This window comes from Oxyura jamaicensis, chromosome 17, assembly GCF_011077185.1.
Source record: "Oxyura jamaicensis isolate SHBP4307 breed ruddy duck chromosome 17, BPBGC_Ojam_1.0, whole genome shotgun sequence".
Lineage (NCBI taxonomy): Eukaryota > Metazoa > Chordata > Aves > Anseriformes > Anatidae > Oxyura > Oxyura jamaicensis.
The window spans coordinates 5,389,867-5,412,749 of record NC_048909.1 but is presented as its reverse complement, the minus strand read 5'-3'; the positions used below and the strand labels follow the sequence as shown (position 1 = coordinate 5,412,749).

At 65.5% G+C, this 22,883-nt stretch overlaps 2 protein-coding genes across 5 annotated transcripts in view; both read right to left on the bottom strand.

The window, feature by feature from the left end:
* The window catches only part of TOR2A (torsin family 2 member A), a 4,733-nt gene extending 4,311 nt beyond the window's left edge, over nt 1-422 (bottom strand). Inside the window, exon 1 of the mRNA XM_035341740.1 lies at nt 296-422. The gene's annotated coding sequence lies outside the window, so the exon portion shown is untranslated. The remainder of the gene's footprint in view (nt 1-295) is intronic.
* SH2D3C (SH2 domain containing 3C) overlaps nt 1-22,867 on the bottom strand; it is a 32,891-nt gene extending 10,024 nt beyond the window's left edge. The window contains exons 1-12 of one of the 4 annotated variants that reach the window (XM_035341735.1): nt 22,758-22,797; nt 20,454-21,072; nt 16,446-16,485; nt 6,662-6,790; nt 5,971-6,419; nt 4,499-4,623; nt 3,644-4,215; nt 3,304-3,419; nt 2,977-3,148; nt 2,143-2,254; nt 1,266-1,472; nt 904-1,140 (exon numbers count right to left, since the gene is read on the bottom strand). In XM_035341735.1, the coding sequence (XP_035197626.1) occupies nt 965-1,140; nt 1,266-1,472; nt 2,143-2,254; nt 2,977-3,148; nt 3,304-3,419; nt 3,644-4,215; nt 4,499-4,623; nt 5,971-6,419; nt 6,662-6,790; nt 16,446-16,485; nt 20,454-21,072; nt 22,758-22,797 (2,757 nt within the window). In that variant the 3' untranslated portion in view covers nt 904-964. Of the gene's footprint in view, nt 1-903; nt 1,141-1,265; nt 1,473-2,142; nt 2,255-2,976; nt 3,149-3,303; nt 3,420-3,643; nt 4,216-4,498; nt 4,624-5,970; nt 6,420-6,661; nt 6,791-12,168; nt 12,333-16,445; nt 16,486-19,499; nt 19,785-20,453; nt 21,073-22,757 lie in introns of those variants that run through there. The other 3 variants (XM_035341734.1, XM_035341736.1, XM_035341737.1) reach the window with 3 other exon arrangements.
* Between the last annotated feature and the right edge of the window lie 16 nt (nt 22,868-22,883).

The window sequence follows — 22,883 nt, the reverse complement described above, 5'->3', positions numbered from 1 at the left end:
ATTTTGGAAATCCACTAATTTTGGAAATCCACTAATTTTGGAAATCCGGATTTTAACGGCTCTTGTCTTAAACCCTACCCAGGAAAAAGCAGCTGGGCCGTGCCCCAGCCTGGGCTGCGGAGCCGCCTCGTGGCCGGCCAGGACCCAACCTCCCCCCGCCCCGCGTCCCCCCGGGACCCCCTCCGGGACCCCCCGTCCCCACCCCGCCCCCCCCACCCGCCCCCTCCCGGCCCCCCCCCCCCGGTGCCCCTCGCCCCCCCCCTTCTGACCGCGTAGGTCGGGCCCGAAGCCGCACTCGCAGTCCGCCGAGAAGCCGCAGCGCAGCGCCCGCAGGTCCCAGGCGGCGGCGGCGCCGGGGGGGGCGGCCGCCAGCAGCGCCACGGCCAGCGCCGCCGCGGCGGGGCCCATGGCGGCTGCGGCACCGCCCGTACTACAACTCCCGGCGTGCCCCGCGGTGGGCGGGGGCGAATCAGGCCACGCCCACTGGGCGTGGTCTAACAGCGTGGCCACGCCCCCCTCCCCGGCTGCAGGCACTGGGAGGGGTTCGGGGACCGCCAGCCCCTGTCCCTGTCCCAAGGCACCGCGGGGAGCAGAGGCACGAGGGGAGCATAAAAGTTTATTGTGTGCAGGACCCGAGCTATGTACACGTATTTACAGGACGGGACCGAGTATGTACAGCAGGGGCTGACCCTCGCGAGTCTGTACAGCGAGGCGCGGCCGTGAAAATGTATTTATTTACACAGGGCACCGAGGGGATCGAGGGCTGGGAGGGCAGGAAGCCGAAGGGCGAGGTGACGGGCACCGCGCGGTCACGGGCGCTGGCCTGCCCGGGTGCTGTCCCCGTCCCTGCAATGGCACTGCGGGATCCCCGGCCGGAGGTGAGAGGCGGATGGGATGCGGCGGCTCCTCTCTGTCCCCAAACCGCCAACCCCCTGCGGAGGGGCTCCGCAGCGCACCACGCGGGTTACAGCTCGCTGAAGCGCACCGCCGGCTCCAGCTTGTGGGACAGGGCGGTGAGGACTTTGTCGAACTTCTCGTAGCGCTCAGCCTGGCTGCTCTCGGCCCCGCGGCTGCCCCACAGCAGCCGCAGCTGGAACTCGGTGCTGAAGATCTCCAGCAGCTCCGCTCGGCCCTGGAAACCTGCGGGGAAGGGAGAGTCAGCGCCATGGGTCCGGGATGGGGACCCTGCGCCTGCAGGACGCACCATCCAGCCCTGGGAGAGCGGCAGAGGTTGAGGGGCTGTCCCTGTTCCCCTCCTCGCTTACCCTGCAGCTTCACCTCGGCGTTGGTGTGGTACAGCCCGCCGTGGTGGGCCACCATCCGCGCCGCCTCCAGGTGGGCCATGACCACCTCCACGCCGTTGTCCGTGGTCTCCCAGGGCTCGGGGTTGTCCACCAGAGCGTCGTCCCGCTCCAGGAGGGTCACCAGGGGCACGACGTGGGGAAAGGTGGTGTTGGTCAGCGGCGGGCCTTCTGTGGAGAGAGGTGCCCTGAGCCTCGGTGTCCCCGTGTCCTCCTCGTCCCCCTCCCCACCCGCCTTGGCCCCGTGCAGCGCTCCCACGACCACCCAGCCCTACAAAGCCGGGCTGCCGCCGTGCCCCTGGGAGAGGTTTTCTGGCTCAGCTGCAGCGCAGATGCTGCTGTGGCTCTGGCGATGGCTCTGCCCGGGGCCACCACCTCCTCCAGCACCAGCCAAGCTCTTTCTGCTTGTGCCCAGGAGAGGAGCGCTGCTGTCCCCGCTCCGGCGGCCCCGAGCGTCCCAGGGCTGCAGCGAGGAGCGGGTGTGTAGGCCTGGGGCTCTGTGTGTCGGAGAGCCGAGGCTTTTCATCCTCCATGCCTCAGACCGGCTGGTGTCCCCTCGCCTTGGCACGGACTGCCATGTGAGCGCAAGGCTTTGGCTCGGCCAAGCCGTGTTTGTGCCCAGCCACTGGTTTTATTTAGTTATGAAATGCTTCCTTGGGGAGGAAGGGGCAGCTGAGGCCAAACGGGCCCGGCCGGGTGCCGGGGCTGCGCAGCGGGCAGGAGGGAAGCGTCTGGCGCTGCTGGGAGGGGGATGCAGCTCTCAAACACATCCCCTCCGCGAGGCCGTGCCTGGCTGAACCTGGAAGGAGCAGGCAGATGAGATGGGAGCCGCTCTCGTTACCTTTCCCTTCGTTCAGGCTCTTCAGGAACGGCTTCAGCTTCTTTTCGTAGAGGATCGCGCCCTCCGTGTGCCGCTGCCGCAGCACCATCCAGGTCTGCTCCAGCCGCGCGATCTGAAAGGGGATGGAAGTGCTGGAGGATGGAAGTGCTGGGGGAGCGCAGCCCCAGCACCGAGCCCCAGCCCGTGCGATGCTCCTGAGGTCGGCTTGGCCCCGGAACGACGGCCCCAGCCTCGCCTGCAGCAGCGCCTGCTGCTCCCCAAAACAGTCTCTGCTGCTGGCCCCAGCCACCAGAGGCTGCAGGGCCCTGCCCCGGCACTGTGCTCAGCGTTTCTTCCCCTGCCATGCCCCAGGACAGCAGCTTCCCCGCGCTGCAGCGGCCTTGAAGATGAGATGCAGGGAGGGGGGCAGCCCTTCCACCTCCTTTGTGCAGGCAGGAAGCAAGGCTTCCCAGCTGGGCTTGATTTAAAATTGAATTTTAATCTCCTTTCATCTTCCAAAGGGAGCAGCGCGGCCTGGAGACGCTGCTGCCACGGCCTTGAGACTGATTTGTATTGTACCGGAGGGCAGATTCATTTCCTCTCAGGAACAGAGCCCAGCACAAAACAAAAAGCCCAACCACCGAAAAAACAATCGCATCCCGGCGGGACTGGGCTGTCTGCTCGGCAGAGGGGACGGCTCTTTCCCTTCCCTGCTTACACCCCAGCGGATGCGGCCCCGTGCCTCTGCTGGGGCATTGTCCCCGTTCCCCCAGCCCAACGGGTGGGCCGCCGGGGAGGCGTCTGGGGAGAAAGGGCCGAGCCCAGGCCGCGAGGACGGAGGCGGCGTCCCCGTACCTGTGTCATTTCCAGGGCGTTCATCACAGCCGCGAAGCTGAACATGTTCCCCATGGTGCTCTTCAGCTCGGCCGCCAGCTGGATGGTTTTGTGCAGCAGGGCCGCCCGCTCCTCTGTGCTGCCCGTGCAGCCCAGGATGTCCACGGCGATCATGATGGACATGGTGTGGAACCTGCCGCGGGGCGAGAGGCAGAGCACGGGGCTCAGCGCGGGGACGAGGCCCTGGGGATGCTCCTGCCACTGTCCCAGCAGAGCTCAGCCCCCCCCCAAGGTGCCGTGTCCCCCCGTGCCACCCCCGGGGAGCGGGGCTGTCACCCCGTGCCGTACCGTTCCAGCAGGTCGAGCCGGAGCTGGTGGCCGTGGGGCAGGGTGAGCAGCTCCATGCCAGAGCTCACCCCCATGAGCCGCTGCGTCTCTGCGGTTACGCCCAGTATCCGAGCGACCTGGCAAGAAAGGCGAGAGGAGATTAGACCTTTGTTAATTGAGGAGGGGCTGGGTGGCCTTTCACCGCTACCCGGCCTCCGCCTGCCCCAGCTGGCGCGGAGAAGCAGAGCCGAGCTGGGACGCTCTGATTTCTGGGGATGCTGCAGTGCCGGGGGATGCTCTGCTCCCCTGGGGCAAGCGGAGGGTGGCAGCGCCCGTCCCTCCCGCCTGGCCCCGGCCGTACCACGCAGTCCACTTTGGTGATGTGTTTGGCGAGCGTCTTCGCGTCCACCTCCGCCAGCAGCTCCTTGACCTTCTTGAGCACGGCCATCTCCAGGGGCTTGTTCTCCAGGGGGATGAGCAGGGACTGGAAGGCGGCAGGGTTGAAGGAGGAGCTCGTCTCCATGGTGGGGGGCACAAAGCCCACGAAGTCCCGCTCTCCTTTCAGCCTCTGCCCTGCCTCTGCCTCCCCGGAGCCGTTCTCCACAGTCCCTCTCTGTCCTTCCTCCACCTTTAGCCTCTCCACGTAGCTCTTTGCTGGCTTGGTGTCATGAGCCGGCCGCTCCCTGCCGACGGGCGAGGTGGGGTGCAGCTGGCAGTAGTGCCCCGTGTCCGGGTCGCTGTAGCTGTTCACGGAGGGAGAGGGGGAGGCACGAGCGTAGCCGTGGCAGGGAGTGGAGTGGGTGCTGTGGGCAGGGTCCGGGAGAGGTTTGCTGTTGCTCCCCGGGCACAGCTGGGGCTCGCTGGACCTTCTGATGACCGGGGAGGCCGGGCTGATCCCGGCCGCTTGGCAGGTGTGCGGCTTTAGCCGTGTAACTGCGGGGAGCAGGAGAGAACCTGTTAGCACAGCTCGGAGGCGTGCACGCACCGAGAACGCCGCAGCCTGGGGTTGGGGAGCTCAGGGAAAGCCCCTGCGGCCCCAGTGGTGCCACGACAAGACACGACAGTCCCAGGAGAGCTGCACGGCCGCGCTGTGGCCAGCTCCATGCCCAGGAGCTTGTCTTTACAGCCAGCTCCGTCCCCGTCCCCACGTCCCAGCGTTGTGCTAGTGCTGAGCTCAGCCCGAGCTGTGTCCCCGCTGTCCCCAGGCCATGCCTACCCGTGCTGTAGGCGGGCGACGTGGGGTTCTCTGAGATGGGGGACATCGGGGCGTGCAGGTCCTGGATCTGGTCCACGCTGACGGCGCAGTTGCGGATGATGTCCCTGTGGTGCGGCAGGGACACGCTGGGGAGGGGGCAGGCAGAGCGTTAGTCTGGCACTTGGGCTAAGGGCAGAGGGGCTGGGACAAGGAATCACCCACCCCTCAGGCACTGCCCCCTTCTGCTCCCCCCAGCAACAAGCTGAACCCTAACGAGCTCAGCTGGAGCCGTGAGCTGGGAACAGGAGGGGAACCCTATAAAGCAGAGGCAGCCCTACCCCAAGGAGCCTGGTCCTGGGGGAACGGAGCAGGGTTTGGCTCTGCTGCACCCCGGGTCTGGTAAGCAGCAGGGGGATAGTTTTCTAGTGCTGTGGTGCCTGGCTGCAAGGTGTGATGTTTTCCTTGTGCTGGGTGTGTTTTTCTGCCTGAGAGCTGTGTGATGGTCAGATGAACTCTCTCTCTCTCTCTCTCACAGTGCTTGGGAGAGGTGAAAGTGCCCGGAGGCTGCACTCGGGGCCCAGCTGGCCCCTACCAAGAGCAGGGAGCTGTGAGCTGCAGCACACGCGGTCTCGTAGCACACCAGGAGGCCCCGTGGGGCTGCGGTTACAGCCTGATGTGTGCTGTGAGTCAGCGGTGTCGCAAGAGGTGCTGCGGTGCGGTGGGCTGAGCGAGGGGAGTGTTGCAAGGAGGCAGGGCAGCTGTCATCCCCGCGGCGTGCCTGGCCTCGAGCACCGCACGTCTGCGGTGGGAGGACGACAGGTGAGCAGCGGCGGCGCTGAGACGTTTGGGGAGATGTGAGTGGTGAGGAAAGGCACTTCCAGAAGAGCCCAGACCCATCAGCATATGCTCTCCTGGAAGCCTGGCTGTTTCCCTCTTCCCTGCAGTAGCAGTTGGTTGTCTGCTTTCTGCTGGTGTGTTCCCACGCTTGGCTCTAAGGCTGTGTCTGCTGGGGGTGCGGGAGTGGATGCAGGTCGCTTGGCCTCTGCGTGTGTGTGCCCTGCCTTCCCAGGCAGGGTCTGGGCACCCCGAGGTTGCCAAAGGAAAGCCACGTGAAGGAAATCTCCACCCCTCCTGAGAAGCCCGGGTGCTGCAAGGTTTAGTGAGAGCAGGGCAGCCTTGCAGGGCACTGCAGACCCCTCTCAGCACAGCTCCTTTTAGCAACTCCTTGCAAATGCCCCAGTGGAAAGGGCTCTAAAACAAAAAGGGCCCTCCAGAAACAAACCAACAAATGCCCTTGTGGTGGCTGTGGAGGCTCAGCACGGCTGGCAGCTGGCCCAGGAGAACACCCCCAGCTTCAGCTGGGCGCTGGTTCTTCCTCCTGTGCCTCTGCTGGTCCCTGCCTCCGTTGGGGCAGTTCCCACGCCCAGACCCTGCTTTGTCCCCAGGGGCTGATCCTGATCCCCTGCCCAGGCAGCACAAGGCCCCGTGCTCACCTGGTGGGGCACCCCTCGGCCCTGGTGATCTTGTCGGCCGTCAGGCCGTCCGTCATGGTGATGCTCCTCCTCTTGATGTGCCCCCCTTTCTGGGCGGCTGGGCTGTGGGGCGCCCCGTGCTTGCCGTTGGCGAGCCCATAGCTGGCTTCCAGGTAGCGCAGGGGGAAGGTGCGGTTGATGGGGCAGTAGACGATGGCACCGCTCTGCTCGGAGATGGCCTTGCGGTTGCCCACGTAGAAGCGGACGAGGGCGGGCACGTTGTCGAAGCTCTCCTGCTCGAAGAGGTACTGGACGCGGGTGTGGCCGTCGCTGGACTTCACCGTCGCCTTGTTGATCTTGAAGTGCAGGGGCTCGTTGCGCCAGCGGCACGTCAGCACGTAGTCGCCCAGGCTGGTGAGCGAGTCGCGGATGAGGAAGTCGCCGTTCCTCTGCACGAGGCTCTCCGAGACCTGGCAGGGGACGAGGCAGCGGCTCAGGCACGACCCCGCTGGGTGAGCCACGGGGGCAGGCGTGGATGCTGCCCCGTGGTGGTTTTACCACGGCTCATTCCCCTCACCCCCCTGCTCTGGGTTTCAGGAGGGGATTCCCCACAAAGCCAGGCAGCTTGGGGCTGGCCAAGCCTTTGCCTTGAGGGCTGGTGGCTCTGCGTGGCCTGGGGGCGCTGGGAGCTGCCCGCCCTCCCCATCCTCACCTCCCGGGGGATGCGGCCGTGGTACCAGGCGTGGCTGCGCAGGTCGGTGCTGCTCAGCTTCAGCTCCTCTTCCAGCTCCTTGTGAAGCTTCTCCGGTGACGAGTCGAGGATGTATTTCTCCTTGGAGAACTGTACGGGGGGGGAGAGAGAATGTCAGCCAGGGCCCTCGCTGCATGCGTGGCAGCTGCTCCCCTGGTGGGTGCGTGTGCGTGGGGTAAGGTGGTGAGGTCCTGCCTCCAGGAGCACTTTGGGGGGTCTCCTGGTGGCACGTCCCCGTTGTGCCTGCCCAGGCTGTCCCTCTGCCCCAGCCGAGAGCTGAGTGTGGCTGGGCAGGCCCTGCCCCAGCTCCCTGCTGGCACATCTCCAGGGCATTTCACCGTGGGAAATGCTCCTCCAGGAGGAAACCCGCGTTGTTGTTCCTCCTGCAGCCAGCCGCTGTGATTTCCCCTCTCCAAAGGGTTAACACGGCTGTGTTTAGCCTGACGGTGGCATGAATAGTAATGACAAATGTAAAGGGAACCTTCTGCATCGAAATGAGCTCTTACCAGCACTGGTGCACCTGAGCCTGGAGGATGCAATTTGCCTCCTCCCTTCCCCAGGGAGATAAGGATGGCGTCACCTCTCCCTCGGCTGCGGCCTCGCTCCCTGCCCGCCACCGTGGCAGGATGAATTCCCCGAGGGCAGCCCCGGCCACCAGCGGGGCTGGTGCTCGCTTGGGGTTCACAACATCCCCGTATCCTAGACAGCGAAAAGCGGGGGACGTGCGTGCCACCAGCACAGGGCAGCTTGGATGGGGTTAGCGGGGTGCCCGAGCGCTGCAGGCTGCCCGGCTCCCTGGCTCCGCGGTGCCCGGCAGGGCAGGGCGCTGCTGGCGCCTGGCAGGGCAGGCACGGGCTTGAAGCCGGTGCCCGATGGCACCGCTCTGGCACTGCTGCAGCGGTGCCGTGCTGCTCCTGGACCTGCTCAGAGCCGACCCTTTGCCAGCACTGGGTTCTGTGCCCTGAGCTGCTTCCCTCTGCTCCTCCCGTGGTTGGGAGCAGGGGAAGGTGCAGAGCGCTGCACCGCGCTCCCACCCTGTGCCCTCTGCTCCTGGGATTCCGCCGAGTCCCTCAGCAGGTTTTGTCCCTTCTGTCCCGCTCCTCAAGGCAGCCTGACCCCAGCCTGGGGGAGCTGCTCCGTTCCCTGGTGTAGCTGCATTTATCAGCCAAACTGGGGGCACCAATCCTGCCCCAGGGACGTGGCTCCAGCCCGGGGAGGTGGGAGGAGGCTGGGAAGGAGCCGTGCGATGGCCTGAGCTCTTCAGGGCTTGCCCTCACCAGCCTGGACCTGCCTCTGTTCCTCCCGTTCCAGCTCCGAATGATTAAAACAGTGCTGGGGCGGTGGAAGCGCAGCCCGGGAGGTGTTAGGGACGAACTTGTGTGTGCTCTCTGCCCTCCGTTCCCATCTCCAGGGAGGGTCCTGCTTGCTGGAGCCGCAAGGACCCGACCAGGAGACACGGGTCACATCCTCCCCGAGTGTCACGGGGTGCTGAGCACCTCTGCTGCCCCAGGGCCCTCGTGGAGACAAAGCCGCTCGGTGCCGCTGAGCCCTATTAAAAATAAATGGTAGCCAGCGGGGCTGCCGAGGTCCGGCTGCCTCCCGGGGGACCGAGGCCGAAGCAGAGGCTGTTCCTATGACAACTCCTCTGCCGCCGAGCAGCCCTCGCTCAGCACCCCGTGGGTGCCCCTGTGCTCAGCACCTCCCCGCGGCGCTGGGGGCTGAGCTGGGAGCGGTTTGGGGCTGGTGCTTCCCCCCCCGCAGCTGCCCCCAGAGAGGGGATTAGCAGTACTCTGCTCTGTCCTACATCTGGGTTTCCCCCCAAATTCTCCCCGTGCAAATGCGCAGGATAACGAGCACAAACCCAGCTGAGCAGCGCCCGGCGTCTCCAAGCCCGGATTTGGGCAGCAGCCGGCTGGCATCCGTGCCAGGAGCCAGGTGCTAAAGCTAGCACGGAGGCTCGGCAGAGGCGCGGGAGGTTTTGCATCTTGCAGATGGGGGAGCGAGGCCGGCCGCGAGCGCAGGGAGCCGCGAGCCGCCCCCAGCCACGTGGAGGGCACCGTCCCTTCGGCCGCTCGGCTGGGCGGCGCGGTCCCATCTGGCTCGCGTGGCCACCAAAAAGCCACCGCCTGCAGCCAGGGTGGCAGCAGGGGTCTGATGCACGGGGAGGAAGCCCCGATGCGGCTCCGGGGACCGGTCCTCGTGCTTTGAATTGGCTTTATTCTGCTCCGCTCGGTAGCGTGTCTCGGAGGAGGCTGACGGGCTGCCAGCTGGCCGGGCGCCGGCGAGGCACAGCAAGGCAGCCCCGGCCGGCCCGGAGCTGTCGGGAGCGTGTAAGCGGATGTCTGAGTGCCGAGCTGAAAAGGGCACCGCTTGACGCTCTCAGCTGTGCCAAAAGGACATCAAAAGATGTTCGGCCCGATGTGAGGTCTCGCATGCGAGAGGGCTGGCTGCGGAGAGAAGCCTGGACTTCCACTAACACCCAGCTCGGGCGCGTGGTGCTGGCCTCCTGCTCGGAGAGCCCTGATGCCTGTTGCCTCTGAGGGGGAAGAAACGGGGCTGAGAGCGGTTCCCCGAACCAGCCCCACCAGACAAACCAGCTCAGGAGCTGCCAGAGATGATGCCAAGCTCTGCCTGAGGAATCCCAAGCAGCAGCCAACGTGGTTTGGCTGGAGAAAGGAGAGCTCCTCTGTCACGTTCGGCACCCAGACAGGCTGTTTCACGGTCCTGGGGCTGCGGGATGCTCCGGAGCAGCCGTGCAGTGGGGGCCGTGCTCACCAGGAGGGGATTCCCTGGGCTCTCCGTCCCTGCTCGTTTCCTTGACTCTACCTGCTGCTTTCTTGGCAGAGGGAAGCGTCTTTGGTCCCAGCTGCAGGGCAGGGACTGGAATTAGCAGCCAAAGGGCGAGATCTGGGGGGATGGAGGGTGCTGACAGCTGTGGTCTGTGTAAAACAGCGGCTGTTGCTCTGCCTGGTGCAAGGAGAGCTTCAAAGGCTGGCATTTGGCTTTCTCTCCTCGCAGAGGTACTCTTACGAAACAGGAGTGACTTGCAGCCTGCTTTCCAGCTCCCCCCTCCCAGACCTGAAGGAGCCGCAGCTGAACATGAAGTCAGCCTGGAAAGCGAGGTGTGCGGCACCCACCCCGCCCCGCGATAACATCTCCCGGCTAACCTCAGGGCACAAAGCACAGCTGCTCTCCCTCTCCTCCTGCTGCGTGCCCCACCTTGGGACCCTCGCCGGGGAAATCCCAGCCCCTGCTGCAGCTCTTTCACCCCAGCTCCTGGAGCAGATGTGGGGCCTGGGAAGCACAAGTGGGAGAGAAGGGAGTAAGGAGCCACTTGGAGCAGGTGCATGGGGAAAGCCCCAGGATCACCAGAATCTCTCTGTTCTCCACTTAGCTCTGTGCCTAGCAATGGGCTGCCTCACAGGGGAGTATTTCAGAGCAAACATCCTTGCTGAGGCAGCCACCGCCATGGCAAACCCAAGAACCGCTCCGCTTGCCTGGTGCAGGGCTGCTGCATGACCTCCCCGTGTGCCTGAGAACCAGTCCGTCCCGAGTGACCGTGACGGGGGAAAAATCCCACTGCAAACACCCCCCAGGTTGTCATGGGCTTGCTCCTCACCCACGTAGCCTGGTGTGAACCAGTTGGCCTTACTGATCTTGACGCCCATATGGAAAAGATCTTGTCTGTCTCCCTGTATCGTCTCGCAATGGCTCTGGGCATCCAAATGGCCTCTTGGGATCTTCGTCCTGGCACTCACAGCCTTTCCTAGGAGTGCTCCTGGCCACCCAAAGGGTCTCCTCTCCTGTCTGTGCTCCTTTGTGGCAGCTCTGGAGCAATTACGCCTGGCTGGCAGGGGTGGGGAGCAGCCGGGGGGTTCTGCCTGGGAACATCTGGGTGCTGTAAGGTGGGACGAGCGCCCCAGGTTGTGCTGGGGGGTGGTGGAGCGCGCCGCTGCCCTGGGGGAGCGGGTCTCCGGCGCAGCGACGGGGCGTGCGTGTACACACATTTCCATCCATCTATATATTACTTATCTCACTCTGAGACGGCGGTGGCCGCTGCTGCTGCATCCCTTTTCGGAGCTGCTATTGGCCAGAAATGATGTCAGTGCTTCCCAGGCTGGGTGCACTGCCATTGGCGGTGAGCAGGGATGCGGCTGTCAGCTGGAAGCGCTCCAGTCATTCATGGGGACTTCAGTGTGTGTTTGCTGGGCACACTTGGACACAAATAGACGGTGAAAGATCTGGCAGAGCCAGGTGAGCACTCGGGGCTTCGCTTTTAACTCTTTCCGGGGCTGGGATGGAGTGCCCTTCATCCCTTCCCGCATCGCAGACACCCACCTGTCTCTCCCTTGTTCTGGCAGCAGCTCGCTGCGATGCTCAGCCCCAGGACTGCTGCGTTAGGGCACGTCCCCCAGTGCTGCCCAGTGGCTTTTGGGCAGCCAGGAGAAGCTCTTCTGCTTTTTCTCTCTTCGCCCCCACTAGCGATCAAAATCCCTGGCTTTGCACTGAGATCAGCAGCAATCATGACAAGACTTGAAATGCTTCCTCTGGGCTCTGTCTTACCCAGCATAATCTCTACAGCTCGGCACCTACCTCCCCGAGCAGGAGTACTGAATAAGACTGCCAGCTCTCTTGGCTGCCAGCTCCGGGCGCTTCTCACCCTTTTTAACTTGCAGCATGCCGGTAGCTCTTGCTTCAGATCAGAGCCTGCTTGGCTCTTGCAATCCTCAGCACCTTTGCTCGGCATTCTCCCGAAGCAGGTAAATGAGGGAACCGATTTCCAGTGCTTTGCCCCTCCTCAGCCTGTGCAAATGCCAGAGCCCAAAAATAGGACCCCTTGCCTTATGCCAGCGGTGGAAGTGCCACAGGACAGGTGACAGATGGAGCCCAGCTTTCTGTAGCCACCACGGCCGAGCCTGTGCAGTGCAGCACACGCACAGACCCAGGCCGGAGAACTGCGGGTCCGTCTGGGCTCTGTCTCTCCTCTGCGCTTAGCGAACGCTCCCGGAGCACCTTTGGAGACGTGCTGCCTCTCGGAGGAAGCCAAACGCTCCCCTCCACGAGGTCTCCTGCAGGCAAGGGCTGCCTTCAGCGGTGCTGGTGCTCGCGGTCCCCCTGACAGAAGTGCTGCTCCGGGGCTTCGGCTTCAGCTCTGAGCTACACCCGGCGTCCGGAGGGGATGCCAGGGGCAGCGCTGGAGCCGAAACCAAAGCACCTGAGCGGGGCAGCGCTGGAGGCTGAGGACACGAGGGCTCTCGCAGGAGGCTCGAAACCTCATGTGAGCCGTGCGGAGCCCCGTGAAGGGCCGGCGGGCGGCCGCAAGGTCAGCGCCGTCCCCCCGAAGCCCCCCTCAACCCCGCAGCCGCCTGCGGCCGGGCAGCGCGACCTCCCCCGGGGCACCCCGGGGGACCTGGCCGAGGGGATCCCGGCCATCCCCCCGCCTCCGTTGTCCCCGCCGGCCGGCTCACCTGGACCTGCATGAAGGAGCCGCGGTAGAAGCAGCAGGCGGCCGCCGACAGGGCGCTCCACAGGCTGCAGCGTTCCGTCATGGCGAGGCGCGGCGAGCCCGGTCCGGGCTGACCCGGCCCGGCCCGGCCCGGCCCCGGGCTGCACCTCCGCTGCCACCGCCGCCGCCGGGCTTCAATTTCAGCCGCTTCCCCGATTACCTCATCCCTTGTCGGCAACGGGAGGCGGCACCGAAGCGGCAGCTCCGCCCCGGCCCGCCCCGCCGGGACCCGGGGCCGCCACAGCGGCCCTCAGCGGCCCGGGGACCGGTGGTCCTGAGGGGGAGCGGCGTCCCCCGAGCCCCTGAGGGGAGACGGGATTACTGAGGGGAGAAGGCGGCCCTGAGGGGATCCAACCCCGATCAGCCGTGTCCTGAGGGGAGCTGGTGGCCCTGAGGGGATCGGGAGCCCCGATCAGTCACGTCCTGAGGGGAGCTGGTGGCCCTGAAGGGATCCCACCATGTCCTGAGGGGAGCGGGGTCTTCTGAGGAAATCACGCAGCCCTGATCAGGCACGTCCTGAGGGGAACCTGTGTCCCTTAGAGGATCCAGCCCCACCGTGTCCTTAGGGGAGCTGGGTTTTCTGAGGGGAACCAGTGTCCCTGAGGGGAGCTGGCATCCCCCAGCTCCCCCATACCCTGAGGGGTTCCCCCAAGGGAGCTGGCACCCCTCATCTCCTCACCCTAACCCACCTGCCCTCCCCAGCGACACAGGGGGCCAGGGACAGCCTCGGTCCCTCCTTTACCTCACCCCCATCCCTCCTCACCCTCCCCGTCCTCATGCCGTCCTTTCTGGGGAAGACGCCGGTTCCTGCCCCACGTGGAGGCAGCCGTCTGCCTGCTTCCCACGTAGGCTGTCTCCAAGTTGCGTTTAATTAAGGCTCCGCTTCGGTTTAATTAAGGCTGCGGTTTCGCAGAACGGGATGCACGAGGCGGCACTGATGGCTCCAAGCCGTGTGCCAGCCCTACAGCCCCCATTGCTGCAGCCCCCTGCTGCTCCGCGAGCCAGCCCCGGGGGATCAGGTCCCGTGTCCCTGCTGTCCTCTTTGCCTGTCTCAGCGGGGACCGAGGTGTTGGGAGCCCTTGTGTGAGCAGACCTGGGGGACACAGGACTTGGGGTGCTGGCACAGTGCTCCCCTCCCTTTGTGCTGCTGTGCTGCCCTCACCCCAGAGCCGATCTCCATCGGTGATGTCCCCTGCCACGCAGCTTTGCTGCCCGGGCTTTCCCTAACAGCTGCGGTTCCCACAGCTAACGACAGAAATGGACAGAGATTTACGAGGCTGTGCACAGGGCAGGGAACCTGCACGAGGGGACATGACAGTAAATCCTGTGCTGTTGCTCTCCGGGCAGTAACGCCGAAGGAAGGAAGGAAGGAAGAAGGCATAATCCTTGCTCCCAGCGGAGAACAACTCCAGTGAGCGAGAGCCGTCCTCAAAGCGCGTCCCTGTCCGAAGATGCCTCCTGGTGTGCCTCTGCTCAGCGACGCCGCGAGCTCAGAGGTGTTCCTGCTGCCACCCGCACGGCCTCTCTGCTAATTAATTCAGACGAGCCCCTCGCATCCCCAGGCAAGGAGGAAGCAGGCAGGGCTGATGAGATACAGGTCTCCAGAGCGGCTCCTCCACACAGAACAAAGAGCTCGAAGGCGCTCGCTGGGCCCGCGCTCTGCCCCTTCTATTGTAGGGGAGAGAGGAGCCGGGAGGGTGGCGCCTGGCTTTAGGACGGGGCCGAGCAGCAGAAGGAGGAGGGCAGAGCATAGGGTGCAGGGTGGCGGGTGCCCCCGCACCCATAGGTGCCTTCAGCCCTAGCGGGAGTGCGGGCGCTCCTCTCCCCTCGCGAGGGGCCGAGGGACAGAACAGATGGCAGCACGTGGGGAGACGCCGCTCTGCAAGGATCCGAGGGTGAATCACACGCCGGCAAAGGCTTCTCCTCCGCAAAGGGCTCGGCTGCTTACCTCCTGCGGCGGATCCAAGGCTCTCCACCGACGGAGCGAGCTGGAGCTGTGCCTGTGCTGCCCCTTCACAGGCACGAAGGGAAGCTGAAGCCCCCGGCGCTCGCTCACTGGGACACACATCAGCTTTTTTGGCTGCAGCTGCCCCAGGGCGTAACGGGGTTTTGCAGCTCCCTGCCTTCCCCTACACGAGGGCCAAACCTAGGCTGGGGCTGCCTGGCAAACCCCATGGGGAGCTGAGCAAACAGAGCCGGGGTGCAGATCCCCCGGGCAGTTTGGGAACATCAGCCCTTAGGCTATTATTAAAGTGTGTTAATTACCAAGAGCTTATTGATCCTGGCTGTCTGCCCCTCGCTAGCTCCTCGGTCTGGCATTGCACCTCTAACCACGGCAGGTTTGGTGAGGCGAGCGCTGGCCCTGACCGGTTTGTTGCTGAAGCCCGAGGGCTGATGTTTGTGCCCACCTGGGCCCTGTGAGCACAGCCCTGCCCCTCATCTGCCCCGAGCCTTTGTCCGTGAGGGCTTTGCAGCTCGTCCTTTCCCTCCCTCATCCTCTCTACTTCGCCAACACTTTTCCTCCTGTCCTTCCTCCACTCACCCCTCTCTGCTCGTTTCCCTCCGAGCCACAAAGCAGGGAGCTCTTTGGGTGCCAGCCTTGCCCCCACTGATGCCAGCACGGTGGCCAGCGGGCACCCAGCCACCCGGATCCCCGCAGGTTGTGGGGCTGAGCACCACTGGATGCTGAGCGCCCCGTCCGGGCAGGGCCGTGGGCTCCCCGCCAGGCATGGTGCCTGCAGTCAGCCGGAGTGCCCCCACCATCTCGGTCGCACACGCTCCAGCTAATTACTTATTTGATTAAAATAGCTGCTGTCGCCGCAGCCATCAGTTGCTTCCGTAGCTCACGGGAAGTGGTGTATAAATCACACTCGCTGCCCATGGGCTGCATCTGGACACCACGGGGACGAGTAAGAACTAAAGGCCAAACAGATCGGGTTTGGCATCTGCCTGGACAGCGGGGAATTCTCCTGGCTCACCGAAAACAGCTTGATCCTACAGGAAAAGCCATGCCCATTGCTCCACACCCGTGTTGCCTCAATCCGTTAACTCACGAGCCATAAAATTTGCCCACCTCCGGGCGCACACGCTGACAGAGCAAGGGAAAACACAGCGAGGCACCCGCACCACTGCTGCGCTGCCCCCCTGCCCCGGCAGGGCTGGTGTGTGCGGGCAGGAGCGGCCCCGCGCGCCGCAGGAGCCTCACCGCTCCGTGCACATCTCATCGACAGCACGTTGAGCTCCCACCCGAGCAGCCAGCCTGCTCGTCCCGCGCTGCCAAAGGAAAGGAAGGGAGGAGAGAAGTCCCACCGGGGTGGTTGCAGTACCGGGGGACAAAAAGCCATGTCTGGCCCCGCTGCCCAGAGGCTGCAGGCTGTCAGACCCAGCGGGGTGACCACCGCTGCGAGGAGCGGGGCCCAGCCAGCTCCCTCCAGAGCCCGGCGGTCGGTGCCAGCCCAGCCCTTGTGTTTCTGTGTCTGGCTGCGGCTGTCAGAGAGCCCCAGGTCCCAAAGATGAAGGCTCCCTGCTCCATTTACACCGCCCAAGTGGGGCTCTTCAAATCCCTCCTCAGCACCCAGTGGCATTTTGCACGTTAAATACATCCCCGCCAAGCAACCGGACTCGGGACGCTCCATCCCTCCTCAAACAGACTCCCAAAAGGCCATCGCGGGGCAGCAAATCGCCCTCTGGGCAGTTTTTCAGTGCCCCAAACCCCAAAACAGCCGGCACCCCACGGCCATCACCCTGCTCCTGCCCAGCGTGCCAGCAGCCTCCTGCAGGAGGGCCGGCTCTCCTCCAGAGCCAGGCGCCTCGCTAATGAATTTCTGGCCAGACATGAAGAGTCCTCAGGAATGTTAATAGTTTGCTGGAGGATAAGCAAGAGATTTGGAGAGATTTACACCGACTTTCATGTGACAGCCACGAAAAAAGTGGCTCAAACCCTTCCTCTCCTACGTGGGGGCGGAGGGAGGAGGCAGCCCCTGCGTCCGCGGCGCTCGCGAGTGCCGGGGAGAGCGAAGCGCGGGCAGCTCCCCCGGGAGCAGCGGCGGGGGGACCGCGCACGGCTTGTGCCTCGCCTGCCCTGCTGTTTCTGGCAGGAAATGTCTTCCGAAGACAAAGAGAGGAGGTGGTGGGATGGGGGCGCAGAGCTGAGCACAGGACCTGGCCGGCCCCGGGGCCGCTGTCCCCTTGCAGTCGTTGTCCCCCACCCGGGGGCTGCGCCCGCGCTCGGTGTCTTACCTTCACGTATTCGCTGCCGGACTCCAGGCCATTGTGGTGGCTAGAAGAAAGGAGAAAAATAAAGGTGTGTAAGTAAAGGGCAGCAAGTCGTGGTGGCCAGGCTAAGGTGGTGGCACAGTGGGGGTCTGTGCCCCACGAGGCTGTGGGTTTGGGGAGGCTCCAAGGGCCCCCCGTGCCCGCTCCTGACGCAGAGCTTAGCCTCCCTAATGCGATCAGGGAAGAATGGGGCTTTTTTTTTTTTAAGGATCTCTCCCCAAATCGGCTTGGGACCTTGTGAGCAGGGCTGGGGAGAGCCGGGAGCCTGGCTGAGGTCCCCTTGGGTCATGGTACCAGGGGTGCGTGCCAAGGCAGGGTCCCGTGCCCCGGCAGAGCTCGGTCCCGCTGGGCGGTTCCTGGGACACACCGCCCGGGCGTTTCTGATGGTTTCTCTGCAGCAAACCCGCAGAATCAAACTGTCGCTGAAGCCAGGGTGATGTCGGGTCTGAGACTGCTCCCGTTCTCTTGGTGACGTGTTCACTCTTGTCCCTACTGACAACCAACCCAACGGCCCTGAGACACAGCTGGGACGCTCCTTTGCCATTCCTTCCTGGGGGACGCTGACTGCCCTTCTCCTTCCCGAGCACGTAGCAACGCTGCTAGTGCTTCTTGTGCCCTTGTGGGCTGAGGTGTTCGTAGGGGTGAGCCCGATGGAACTGAGAGGGTTCAGGGTAGAGAGGCCACAACAACTGAGCTGGGATGTGCGACCCCGAGCTCTCATCTTGCTGAATAAAACACCCAAATCCAGACTTCTTTAAGCAGAACCCAGCACCCAGCACCTCCTCAGTTCCAGGCTTCAGCACGGACGTCACGCTGCTCCCCGAGATCACCCTGCTGGGCACAGAGCTGTGGCCAGGGGAGGTGATTGCACTAAGAAATAACCAAACCCGACGGCGTCACAGCCCCAGGACGTCGCTTTCCGTCCGGGAGCCGCCTCGCTCCACCTAGTGCTTACAGCCAGAGCCCGCCTGGCACTGGGTGCTGAGGGGGTCCAGCACACAGACCCCCTCCCAGGGGCCAAATCCTTCCTCTGTGGGCTCCCTCCTTGTTGGGGCCGGTGTCTGCTGGCTCGGAAATCAATCGATCAATCAATCGAGCCCCCTGGGAGCTGCGGTGCGCGGCACCACGTGAATCCTGCTCCTTCCCCAAGCCCATCCTGCTGCAGTGGCTCGGAAGAGGAGAAGCAGAGTTGGAAACCAAGGAGGGGGGAAAAAGCTAGAGGAGCATTTTTTTTTTTTTGGGGGGGGGGACACAGCTGCTTTGGGCAGCTGCGGGCTGCCTGCCCACCCTGGCGCTGCCTCTCCAGCCTGTTTGCCTTTCACACGGCCGCAGAGAGCGCCTGGTGCTGCGAGAGCCGTGAGAAAAACCGGCAGGAGGACGGGGGCCTCCGGGCAGGAAATCGGGAGCATGAGAGCAGCTGGGAGACGCTGCGAGGGCTGGCGGCGAGGGGGGGCCTCGTGCTGGGGACGGGCAGCAGCTGCGGCTGGGGAGGGCGGGGGGTGGCCGGGGGCCGCAGCCCCCCTTGGCTCCACACATTCCTGGAGGAAACGGCATTTTTGGGGGCAGCCGAGCGCCTGGGAGAAATTCCAGGGCTGCCTTTGGAGCGCGGCCGCAGCCGGGCCGCTGGGACGCGGAGCTGCCGCTGGGGTTTCCGCGGGGTGGCTGAGCCTTTGGGGCAGCGCGGTGACACGCAGATGTGCCAGGCTCTGCGCTGGGGACCGCCGGGGGCTGACGGTGTGGGTCCAGCCCCCGTTTGGAGCTCAGGCTCCGCTCACCTTTGTACACCGGGGCTGTGCACCGAGGGAGCTGCGTTTGGGCACCCGGCGCCTCGGTTTCCCCTCCTTGGAGCTCCTCGGTGCCAGCTGGGTTTGTTGGTGCCGGCAGCGCCCTTGCCCGCGCCCCGCGGGAAGTGGGATTTCCCGTGCTGGGAGGGAAGCGGAGTCATGTCCGCCCCGTGACCTGCCTGCAGGTCACCTCCCGTTAGTCACCGTGTCCCTGCCGCTGTCACCGCTGCTCCTGCGGGGCCACGGCACCGCCTGGCTCCGAGCAGCCCCGGGGCTGGGCGCTGCGCTCCCTGGCCCAGCGATTCCCAAGGGGGCTGATCCTGCACGGAGCTTCTCGGGTGCGTGGGCAACCTCAGCCCGCCCTCGGGGGCCTGCACTCGGTCAGGAGGCGTTGGAGATTCTCCAGGGGTGGAAAACATGACTGCGGGCCACGCTTGTCCCCTCCGTGGTCCCTTAGCACGGGCACTCCCTGTTCTGGGCAGCTGTCCCTGCCCCCCCCCCCGTGTCCTGGCGGGGAAGGATTGTCCCTGTCCCCAAGGATGTGCGCAGGAGGAAGGGCTGGGGAGCGGCACTGCCCCGGTCCTGCTTCCGCCCGCCTGTCCCACAGCACAGCCCGGCCGTGGGGATGGCTCTGGCGCTGCCTGGGGCGCACGGCCGCTCCCCGAGCCCCGAGCAGGGCACAGAGGGGCAGCAACACCCCGGTGCCAAGCCCTGCTCGGCTCACTCCCGTGCCTCAGTTTCCCCAGCAAATAGCACGGCCACGCTCATCATCGGTGCAGCCCCAGGTGATGCACAGAGGCGTTTGGCGCTCGGGTTCTGGGCACCCAAGCCCCCACTCCAGCCCTGCCCAGAGCCGAGACGCCCGGGTGCCCAACGCACGTCCCCACACTGCTCAGCTCCTGCCTGCCCTGGTCTGGGAGCTAGCTCGTTTCTGGGTGCCCTCTTCGGGGGCTCCATGCTCACCCGAGGGCGTAGCAGCGCTGCCTGCCCCGAGCCCCCAGCCCACCGGGCCACGGGGCCGGCCGCAGCCCCCAGCCGCTCAGTCCCGGTGCTCTGTCCAGCCGCGGTTTCGGCAGCCGCGGCCGATGCGCTCGCTCTTTCCATCAGCAAATGCCGGGGCCTTGGCGGCTCCGACAGCTCCGCGTCGAGGCTTTGTGCGCCCCAAGCAAAGCCCATTCCCAGCCTCTCCCTCCCCATGCCCTGCGCCGTGCCGGGGAGGGGGGCAAATCCTTACCTGCCCTGCCCCAGGGTGGGAAACCTCCTGCCCACCGCTGTCATCGGCCCCGCGTGGCTCGGCGAGCGCCTCTGCTCCGGGACGGGGAGAAGATCTGGAGGGTGCTCCCCTGCCTCGCTCTGAGCCGGGACGTGGGGCGCGGGCGGCGGCGGCGGACCCTCCTCCTTCCCGTCCCAGCCCTCCTCTGGCCCTCCCTTCGCGGCCGGCAGGAATGCGCAGCCGGTTCCCACCGCCAGCACGAATTCCTCTTCCTCGCCCCGCTCCTGGCACCACGGGAACCCCCCCCTACCCCCCTCCAGGATGAGCCCCGCGGCACCACGGCGGTGCTGGGGGAAAAGGGGGTGTGGGGCTGCCAGGGTGCGGTACGGGAAGCAGGGTTGGGGCTGGCATGTGGGGACGTCGTTACGGGGAGAGATTCGGAGTTCTCGGCCAGTGCCCCCAGTCCCACACTGGGGATGTGTTTGACCCCTACGCCCAGGTGACGGGCAAGGCTAAAAATCCCTCTCATTCATTTTGAGGTGAAAACCCTCTAAACAAGCCAATTTGGGGGCTGAGGCCCCCAAACCCTGGAGAGGGGTTTAACGGGCAGGAGAAGGGCTTGGGGCTGGGGTGTTTTGGGGATTGCCCCTGCGCCTGGACAGAGGCAGTGCTGCTCGGGAGGAGAAGGACGCCAGGGATGGAAGGGGAAGGAGGGACGGAGGGGGTGGCACTAGGACAGAGCCGACAGAGCCACGGGACAAAGGGACAGCCGGGTCAGGGGAGGCCTCGAGGTGTTTCCACCCCGTCCGGAAACAGGAGGGAGCAGAAATCCCACAGGAAACCTCGCTCCCGCACAGCCTCCGAGCCAGGCCAGGTGCATCCCGTGGGGACCCTGCGGTGTCCCAGCCCCTCGTCCCGCCTGGGGAGCACAAAGCGGGCCCGGCAGAGGGCAGAGCACAGCTGATGGGGCCCTACCTGTCTGGGGAGCCCTCGCTGGGGTGCTCCTGCCCCTTTCCCAGCAGGTCCCTGGTGGTGGTTCCTGGTGTAGGGCTGGGGGCCAGTTTGGGGCTCGGTGCCTCCGTGTTGGGGCAGGAGATGCTCCCTGCGGGCTCCTGGTCCATCCTGGCCATCGCCGCCGCTGGGGTGCCTGAGGGCAGAGCCTCCTCCTCCTCCTGCTCTGCTTTCCCAGAGGCTGAGGACGGGGCTGTGCCAGCATCTGGGGTGCCAGGAGTCTCGGGGGACTTGGGGCCGCTCACTGGAGTTGCGCCGGGCATCTTGTCCCTGGGGGTCCCTTTGTCCCGGCAGCTCTGGGTACCCCTGGCTTTGCCTGGGCTCTTCCCCACCTTGCCCGGGTTCTGCCTGGGCATGGTGCCCATGTGGCTGTACATGTCCGACGACCGGGCGTAGGGGCCGGGGCTCTTGGGCATGGTGTTGAGATCATCCTGGGTGCTGCTGAAGGGCTCCTCCAGGAAGCCGTGGGGAGGCAGAGCCCCTTCCCCCGACTCGGAAGAGCTGGGGGCCACGGCCCCACGCCGCAGGGTGAAGGAGCGCGGGATGCTGCTCAGGCTGCCGAAGCCTTTGAACTTGAAAAACTCTGGCGAGGAGAGAGGAGAGAGGGGGGGGAAGATGAGGGGTGGGCACGGGCACCGCGCCGTGGCACAGCCCGGCGTCAGCCCTGCTGCACCGCACACCACCGGTCCCAGCGCAGCGTTACGACCGTGTGGCCTGGGGCATGCGCCATGCTGCCGGGGGCTCTCCAGGCTCTCCAGCCCTCCAGGCTGAGAGCCAGGACGCGCCGCCTTTGCCCCAGAGGTCCCACGGATGCGCCCCGTGTGCGCGTCGTCACCGGCTCGGAGCAGGACCCAGCCACTCGCGCAGCAGCGCCGGCTGCGGGCAGGAGGCAGCCTCCAGCCTCCCCACTTCCTCGCTCAGCCCCTCGCAGCCTCACTGCAGCTCCCCGGAGCCACCTGCAAGCGCCGAGCGCTCAGCGGTTGCCAGAGGAGTATTTATAACCCTGGCGGGCGGCTCTGCGTTTCGCACCTCGGCACTGCGTGCCACTGCAGCGCGTCCCCGGCTGCGTCGGTGCAAGGCTGGCAGCGCACGGGGCAAACGGGGCTGCAGCCTCCCTGCTGCGGGGCAGAGCTGCGCTGGCGGAGTCTCGGTTTTCTGGGTGCTTTGGGGGTTTTGCAACGCTTACGGTGTACGGTGGGGCCCTGCCAAGCCTCTTCCCCTCCGGGTTTGCCGGGACAGGAAGCTGCACCCTGCAGTGGCACTGCGTAAGGAGCCTGCGTGCGGGGGGCTCAGCCCTCGGAGCCCACCTCCTGCAGGGGCTGCAGGGTGCCCCCGCCACCAGACCGGGCAAAGGGGCTGCAGCAACCCAGAAGCGCTCCTGCAGAGCCGAAACCTCGTGGCCTGGAGTCTTTTAACAGCTCGAGCGCTTTGAGTTAAAGATCTCCTCGGTGTCCGAGCATCCTTTGCGTTCGAGGCTGCCGCGGGGTGGAGGAGCCGGGGACCTTCCCGATCTCCCCGCTTTCCACCACGATGGAAAATCCCAGCTCAGCCGGGGCCGTGGGAGATGGGTTTTGCCCAACCCCTCGCAAAGCTCCCCGGGGAGCGGAGGGGCTGGCCTCCCACCGCGCCGGCACCGGCACGTGGAGGCAGAGGAATGCGGAGAGCGGCAGCGAAGGCCAGCTCCCGCTCAGCGCGGGGCCGGCGATGCGCAGTCCGCTGGAGCCGCCTCCGAGGGCTTTGGGGAAAACCCGAGGTCTGTGAGAAAGAGCACAGCTCCCTCCCAGCGGGCACCACCGCTTCCTCTGCGCCCAGCTCCCAGCCCCGAGGGCAGCTCCATCGGTGCGGATTCGCCCCCAGCCTCCATCCCGAATCGCCGCTGCAGGAGGACCCGGAGCGGTCCCGGACACCCCCAGCCGCAGCTTTCACCCCCAGGCACACAGCGGGGTGAACGCTCCTTGAGAGACGTGATTTGGGGAGCAAAAAATCCCCAGTGGGGTGTGAGTGGGGTTCACCCCGCTGGGCGCACGCTGGCACCCGGTGCATGCAGGCTGGTCCCGGTCCCAGGCCCAGCACCTGACCCAGCAGCACCAGGGCTCGACCCAGCCCTGGGGACGTACAGCCCCAGAGCCCCTCTCACCCCCAGCGAGTTTCCCGATGAAACCTCTTGCTTACGAGAGGTAACCGTGCTCGTGCATCCCCCCCCCTTCAGGGCCAGGCCGCCCAGGTGAGCACCCAGCGCCCCGCTCTTGCCGTCCCCCGGTGACTTACTGAATTTCTTGAAGCCCCCTCGTTTCTGGCCCTCGGCCATGGCCGTGCCGGGCGGAGGCTGCGGGGACCGGGAGGGACAAGTTTATAAACTTGAAGCCCGTCCCTGCCCGCTCCTCCCTTCCTGTG